The 8513-nt window shown below is 40.5% G+C and overlaps 1 protein-coding gene across 1 annotated transcript; it reads right to left on the bottom strand.

The window, feature by feature from the left end:
- Positions 1-4078: 4078 nt before the first annotated feature.
- Positions 4079-5032, bottom strand: LOC139020454 (olfactory receptor 13C9). Its single transcript, XM_070430094.1, has one exon. The coding sequence runs from the start codon at positions 5030-5032 to the stop codon at positions 4079-4081; it is 954 nt and encodes a 317-aa protein (XP_070286195.1).
- Between the last annotated feature and the right edge of the window lie 3481 nt (positions 5033-8513).

The raw sequence follows: 8513 nt of genomic DNA, 5'->3' as shown, positions 1-8513 counted from the left end.
CCTGGTTGCCCCTAACTTCCCACCCTGCCGGCCTGGTTGCCTCTTACTGCCCCCTGCTGCCAGCCAGGTCACTCCCAACTGCCCCCTCCCTGCCGCCCTGGTTGCTCCTAACTCCCCCCCCCCCGCCAGCCTGGTCACCTCGTACTGCCCCCAACCGCCCCCCTGCTGGCCTGGTTGCCCCTAAGTGCCCCCTCTTCTGGCCTGGTTGCCCCTCACGATCCCCCTGCCAGCCTGGTCGCCCCACACAGCCTGCTGTTCAGTCGTTTGGTCATCCCTCACTAACCCCCCTGCCAGCCTGGTCACCCCATGCAGCCTGCTTTATCAGTCGTTTGGTCTTCCCTCACTCACGCCCCCTGCTGGCCTGGTCTCCCCATGCAGCCTGCTTGTTCAGTCATTTGGTCATCCCTCACTAACCCCCCTGCCAGCTTGGTTGTAGTCAGCCATCTTGTGAGGGTGTGAGGGTTAATTTGCATATTATCTCTTTATTATATAGGACTAGTGGCCCGGTGCAAGAAATTCATGCACATTGAAAGGGAATTAATTAGAGGAAATATTTTAATACTGCTATTTGCCCTTTCCTCAGCTGTGATGAGGAAGCTGGGGTGACAGCCACACTGTCCCCGGAAGCCTGGGTCAAACACTGGAGGGCCGGTTGGGGGCGTGACTGGTGGTGAATTGCAGCCAGCCCCGATGTCCCAGCGGGAGAGCGGGTTGGGGGGCGGTGACTATGGGCGGAGCCCCACCCCACCAGACCCGATCTGCCGCGGGAGAGCAGGTTGGGAGGCGGCGACTGCGGGGCGGACCGCTGCAGTCACGCCCGCCAGCCCTGGGTCGGGTCGCACATGGGTCGCCCGCCATCCAGGTCACAGATAGCAGGCCTGGATGGCGGAGGGGCAGGCAGGATGGCGCTGTCCCATCCTGCCTGCAGTATGCAAATTAGCTGCCATCTTTGTTGGCGGTTAACCGCCATCTTAGTTGGCAGTTAATTTGCATATCTCAGTGATTAGCCAATGGGAATGGTAGCGGTCGTACGGCTAATTACCATGTTTCTCTTTTATTAGATAGGATACCTGATGGTGCAATTCATTGGAATGAGTATTGGACTTAAAGTAAAAGAGTTATGGATTGAGCCCTGGCCTGTGTGGCTCAGTTTGTTGGAGCATCATCCCGTGCATGGAAGGTCTCAAGTTTGATTCCTGGACAGGGCACAGACCTAGGTTTCAGTTTCGATCCCCAGTTCATGTGCATACAGCAGGCAACCAACCAAAATATCTCTAATATCAATGTCTCTCTACCTCTGTCTCTCTCTCTCTCATCCTCCCTCTCTAAAATCAATAAATGTTTTTAAAGTTATGGATTAAACTTTAGCTCAACTACAATTAGCTAAGTGATCTTATACAGTTGTGGTCCATTAATTGCATTAGTGACCCTGGTTATTTGCTTCTTCCTAGGTCTATCTAGTCTGATTTTGGCCCTAGGCACATGACTTGGTTTGGTTATATAATGCAAGTAGAAACTTGTAAAGCACTTGCACAATTAAGTTAGCCCTCTCCCTTCCATCTTTGCTACTGTCATGAGAATATGTCCAAGTTAGCCAGCTGGAGGCATTGGGTCACCCTAGGTGAGCCAGCTGTCAGTCAATCTTCAACAAATTAGGGAGTCCCAAAACAAGCCAACACATAGCTGATTTGAGATACAAAGATAATCTAGCAAAGATCACCTGGCTCCAACCCAGATAAACTATTTATCTCATAGAATTTAATAAATGTTTATTTTGGTATGCCACTAAAATTTTATGATTATTATGTTGCACTAGAGGCCCAGTGCACAAAATTTGTGCACTCAGGCGGGAGGGGAAGTGGGGGGGCATCCCTCAGCCTGGCCTGCGCCCTCTCGTGGTCCAGGAGCTGGGACGGCTTAGGCCGGGGAGAGGCTCCCGCCACTACCGCTGCACTTGCCAGCCATAAGCCCAGCTTCTGGCTAAGCGGCACTCCCCCTGTGGGAGTGCACTGACCACCAGGGGGCAGCTCCTGCATTGAGCATCTGCCCCTGGTGGTCAGTATGCTCATAGCGACCAGTCGTTCTGCCATTCGGTCTATTTGCATATCAGTCTTTTATTATATAGGATCATTGTATAAATGTAACACTGACATAACAATAGATACTTACATTACCTATCCAACCTTAACTCACTTGGGCTTTTACTCTTCTTAAAAGAATCACAATTTTATCCATTTTTCTATCCTATTTTCTATTCATAGAATATCCTAATTAGTTCAAGTCCCCTACCTTACTTTCTAAAAGCCTTACATTTTTACCTTTGATAAAGACATATACAATCCATCTGGAATTAATTTTGTTGTGTGGTATGAGACAAAAGTCAAGATTTATTTTTTACTATATGAATACTATTTGCCTCAACATCATGTATTGAAAAGAGCCCTTCACCACTGCACTACAGTGTTACTTTTCACATAAATTAATTGACCATTTTTCTATAGTTCCGTTTTGGGCCTCTTGTTCTGTTCTGATGATCTATTTTTTATTGACTTTATTAGGGTGACATTAGTTAATAAAATTATATATGTTTCAGGTATACAATTCTACATCATCTATATATTGTTTTGTGTGGTTACTGCCCCAAGTCAAGTCCCCTTCAATCACCATTTATCCCTTTACTCTCTTCTATTTCCCCCCAATGCCCCTTCCCTCAGGCAAGCACCATACTATTATCTGTGTCCATGAATCTTTTTTTTTCTTTGCTTAACCCTTACACCCTTCTCACCCCAGGCCCCAGCTCCCTCCCCTCTGTATCCATGAGTCTGTCTCCACTTTGTTAGTTTATATTGCTCATTAAATCCCACATATAAGTGAAATCATATGGCACTTGTCTTTCTCTGACTAGCTTATTTCACTTAGCGTAATACTTTCCAGGCCCACCCATGCTTTTGCAAAAGGTAAGATTTCCTTCTTTTTTTATGGCTGAATCATATTCCATTATGCTTGGATACATGAAACAGATTGACAAATATTAGAAGGGAGGGAGGTGGGGGAGAGGACTGGATAAAAGAAGGTGAAGAGGTTAGCCACAGAACATATATGCATAGAAATGGACACAAAGTATGGTAAAGGCTTGAGGGCGGGGGCTGGGTACAGGTGGGCAAAGGGGGTAAGTGGGGGACATCTGTAATCATGTTAACAAAAAAAAATTTCAAATATAAAAACCATCTTAAAGGTAAATCTAATAACAAGGTAGATTAATAACAAATTCCTCTTGGATCAGCAACATACTTCATGGATAAAGAGCCACTGAGACAGAGGAAAAATTGTAGCTCTATATTACCAGTGAATATTTGACTCAGACATTGTTTACATTTAATTTTCAAACAGCTTTTAAAATCAGTTATTTGGTTCCAAGTCCAAAGCAGTTAGATCCCATGTATCAGAAGGTCTCTGGAAAGAAGCTTACCACAGATATATTGAAAGCAGAAAAGAATAATAATTTAATGCTTCCTAGTTAAAGATGAACAAAAAGTTATAAAAATAGCAGTATTTTAGAACCAAAACATTTAATAGGTTACAGCTACCTAGACAGAAGACAATCACCATTACATATTTGAATAGGCTCCAAATAAAGTATTTCAGTAATTACAATATGAAAATTTCTAATTTTAGCTGAGTTTTAAAAATCTGAAATCAGGTTTCATTCTTTGTTGCAAAGAAAATAAGGAAGTGTGAAATTGACTTTGGAAATTGTATCAAAAATATTTTTTAAGGTTTTAACACTTAATATAACATTTTTTGCCTAGAAACTTCTCTTCCTATTACACTACCCCTCTACTTGCCCTCACAATCAAGTTCATCATTAACAACAACAAACTACAATCACTGACTCCACTGCCAAAACACTGAGGTTTACTTGCTTTCATTGTGCACCACACCAAGAAAGACTATTTTAAAGCTTGAAAGCATTGAGAGAGAAATTTGACACAGCAGCAAGAACCTATCTTTTTGACTCTTTGATTTCCCAAACTGATTTTCTCATTGTGATTATAAAAATTACCTGTCCATTCCCCATTTACTTGTTAAAAACTTTTCTTCTAAGTAGATGTTTTACTGCCTCCTTCACATCCTTGTTTCTGAGACTATAGATTAAAGGATTCATCATGGGAGTCATCACTCCATAAAACATGGATATAAGTTTGTCAGTAACATCCAAATCATCTGAATTGAGTGTCTCTTTAGACTTGGGCTTCATGTACATGAAGAGTATGGTTCCATAGAATATTATCACCACAGTGAGGTGGGCTGAGCAAGTAGAGAAGGCTTTACTTCTCCCGTCAGAAGTACGGATCTTGAGGATGCTGGAGATGATTAATGAGTAAGAGATGACAATCAAGAGCAGGGGCATCAATGTGAACAATGTCGTGGCCACAAGCATGATGAACTCATTGTGTGAGATGTCAGCACAGGCCATCTTCATGACAGCCAGAATTTCACAGGAGAAATGATTGATGACATTCCTACAAAACGTCAATTGTACCACAAGTGTAGTTTGTACTGCAGAGTTGATAACCCCTGCAAACCAGGACCCAGCTGCCATGGGCACATAGGATTTCTTACTCATGACAACAGGATATCTCAGAGGGTTGCAGATAGCCACATAGCGGTCAAAAGCCATCATGCCCAAGAGCACACACTCTGTTGTCCCCATGGCCAAGCCAAGGAACATCTGCACCACACAGCCAGAAAAGGAGATGGTCTTTCTTTCTGAGAGGAAGCTCACCAGTGTGGGAGGAATGGAGGTGGTAGTGTAGCAGATGTCCAAGAAGGAGAGGTTCCCCAGGAAGAAGTACATAGGGGTATGAAGGTGGGAGTCCACAATGCTAATTAAAATAAGGGTGCCATTGCCCAGAAGGATGACCACATACATTATTAAGATTAGCACAAAAAAGAGCCGCTCAAGCCTTGGGTAACCAGAAAGCCCCTTTAAAAAGAATTCCACCAGAATGGTTTGGTTTTCCCATTCCATTTCACTTTTTCTCTTTTACCTGTAAAAATTCAAATAATTTTTTAAAAAATAATAATTTATTTACTATGGTAACTCCAAGTTCACCAATGCATAAATATAGAAGTTGTCCATGAACCCAATAAGAAGGAAAAAAGAAAACAGGGAAGGAGAAGAAGAGAAAAAAGGAAAGGGAGTAAAGAAATTTAGAAAGAGAAGTATGAGGGAGAAGCTATTGTATCAATTAATCTTTCTGTTCCAGCAACTTCATACATTTCCTCATTTAAACGCCATAATAATTATCATTTTAAAGATAAGAAATGTATCTAAGCTAAAGCAAGAGAGTTTATTTTAGCCTGTAGTCATATATTTAAAATTAACATGTAGCAAAGGCCAGACTCAAGCTCAAGCTTGCTTGTTTTCCATAATTTACCTGGTATTTTAATGAGCTATAAAATCAATATGGAATCCATTATATCAGAGATAGGGTTAACTTGGAAAGGCAATCTAGGTTCTGGGTGAGGGAAACTCAACAGTAACCCACTGTATAATAAAACACCAAAATAAATGTATCAATCTAATGGGAGAATGGTTAGCAATAAACCCAAGCAGTGTTTATTGACTGCCCGGTCACCCAAAAAACAGATGCAATTTATGCAAAGCCCAATAATACGAAGTCTTTTTGTTACAACGTATATATACTTTTTTGGTGAGATATAATTTTTAAATTTGTATTTTCTAAATAATTATACAATAAAATTGATTTTGTCTATTTCAGTATTCAGTTCTATGAATTTTAAAACATATATAGATTCATGTAATTATCACCATAATCAGGACATGAAACTCTCCAATCACCATAAAATCTCCATTGTGCTCTCCCTTTATAGTCACCCTTCCATCCACTCATAAATCCTGAAAAGACTAATATTTTTCTATTGCTACAGTTTTACCTTTTCCAGAATGTCAAATAAATGGAAATACATGAGCCACAGGTATCTGGCTTCTCTCACTTAGCATAAAGCCTCTGAGATTCATCCAAGGTGCTATTGCTGAATAGTATTCCACTGTATGGATGTACTATAGTTTGTTTATCTATTTACCTGTTGAAAGACATTTGAGTTGTTTTCAATTTGGGCCAATTATGAGTAGAGCTGCTATAAATATTCATGCTCAGATTTCTGTGTGATCAATTTTCATTTTTCTAGGGCAAATATCCATGAGCAACATACTGGATGATATGAGATATGCATACCTAAATTTACTAGAAACTGCCAAACAGTTTTCCATAGTGGCTATCTCATTTTTGCACTCCAACAAGAAGTGTATGAGATTTCAAGTTGTTTTCCATCCTCATCAACACTTGGTATTGTCAGTATATATATATTTCTTACACATCCTAATAGGCATGCAATGATATTTCGTCATAATTTTAGTTTGCATTTCCCTAATGACTAACGTTTGGGGAATTTTTTCCCATCTTTATTTTATCTATAGTAAAGTGTCCTTCATGTATTTTGATCATTTTTAATTGGGTTGTTTGTTTTCTTGTTGTTGAGTTTTATTCTGGCTACGGATCATTAATCAGATATATGACACATATTTTGTCTACAAGTCTGTGATTTGTCTTCTCATTCTCCTAATGCAAACACATTTAGTTGCCATTTTAACTAGTTGCTTCTTAAATCCAACTGAAAGAAACACTATGATCAAAGGGACAACTTCTAAAAGTTTCATTGACACCTCTTACCTTGGGTGAATCCTCGGGAAATAACTACTGCCATCATTCAGGGGTCAGGAAAGGTAGGTTTTGCATTCAAAAAGCTTGACTCAAAGTCTCAGACCACTCCTTTTAATTTTTCCTCAGAAATAGAGCTTGCCCACCTGCTCTCCCCTGCCCCAACACACACACTAATTTATAGCAATATCCTTATTCATGGACACAAAATCCATTGAAGGTGTTCTAATTCATTCACAAAGCAAATAGGCACTTAACATGTAGACCATTTCTCCTTATTCAGCAAATTGACAGAAAATTTTAGGTCTGAATTGAATCCTTTAGGAGTATTTCAACTAGCTTCTAATTACCTATATTACCTTTTGTCATTATTAGGGCACTTCAACTTTTATTCTATTTTGTCCTTATTTCAATCAATTCTACCTTTTATACTTTGAGATTCTTTCACACCGTAAAAATACGTGCTTCTTTTACTCTGAGTCCCAGATCACCTTCGTAATGCTAGCCACCCAAATCCCAATTCCCTGGAAAATGATGACTGAAAAGCAATTTCACTGTCTCACAAAGCAAGCTCACTTTGTCTATTAAAAAGAACATGTATGTTTTATTGAATTTGAGATTTTTACTGACATACAGATGTGCTTTAGAGCAAGTCTTTCTACACAAAGTTTCTATAAACAATAAAAAACTTCTAGCATGAAGTCACAGGATGTTAAAAATATTAAAATTCAATAAACACAATTACCCCCTCCACATCCCCAACCACAGAGAGGAGTAGGCAGCTATCAAGCTTGGAGGGAAACTTGCTGTGAGATGGCTTTCACAATTATCAGACAGAAGCTCAAGCACCACACCGCCTAACAAGAGGGTGTGGTGCAAGTCTGTGCTGCAGAATCAGCCACAGGGGGACTCCACCTCCCATTTCCCCAGTTCTGCTTCTTCCCAACCCTATCTTGTCGGGGGCCTGCACGAGCTGTCAATTCAGTCCAACCTGCTTCCCTCAGTCTTCACTGAAAGCCTTTGTTAAGTGGATCGGATCAATGACAGGCCTCTGGCTCTGTGCAGAGCACATGGACACATACTCTACATGGTTTCTATATGGATTAAATCTGTCTATGGCCAGCAATGACCTCAGAGCTAGGGTCACTCATCCATAGTCCCTCTGCTTACAAGGCCAGTAACTAGCTATGTGACCTTGGGCAGTTAACTTCTGTGTCTCAATATCCTTACCTATAACAGGACCTTAACAGCATCATTGTGGTGTTCTGGGGAGAGTTAATAAAACAATGCAAATAAAGTACCTACCCTATGGCAGGCACTATTTGATTTCCTTCATCGTCCCTTTACTTACTCTTTTTTTGAGTCCTTTTACACTTCTGTCCCCTGTTTCATGCTCTTACAAGAATACCTTTAAATTTTTATAATCAGACCTGTTAGGTGGCTCTCTTCTTACTCAACCAACCTACTAATATTCATGACATCTATGATATGACATGGATGCACATTATACCAAACTCTACTCACGTTGCAATGAAGGGCATCATACAACTATAACAAAGGCCAATGCCATTTAAAATAAGGAACTCAAGGGGTTGACATTGTTTTGAAGAAAGGCTATTTCAATTCATTCATCTAAAAGTTAAATGAAAGTGTGTGTGTGTGTGTGTGTGTGTGTTTCTGTGTGTGAAATATTATGTCTAAAGTCACCATAGGAATACATTACCAACAACAAGAAAGAAGAATTAAAAGTTCTCAAAACCATCCCCA

This window comes from Myotis yumanensis, unplaced genomic scaffold, assembly GCF_028538775.1.
Source record: "Myotis yumanensis isolate MYYU_CA2020_CCGP unplaced genomic scaffold, mMyoYum1.0.hap1 SCAF_12, whole genome shotgun sequence".
Lineage (NCBI taxonomy): Eukaryota > Metazoa > Chordata > Mammalia > Chiroptera > Vespertilionidae > Myotis > Myotis yumanensis.
This window is presented reverse-complemented; position numbering and strand designations above follow the sequence as displayed.

Coding starts and splice junctions, on each gene's coding strand:
- LOC139020454 (XM_070430094.1), bottom strand. CDS start 5,032: ATGGAATGGGAAAACCAAACCATTCTGGTGGAATTCTTTTTAAAGGGG.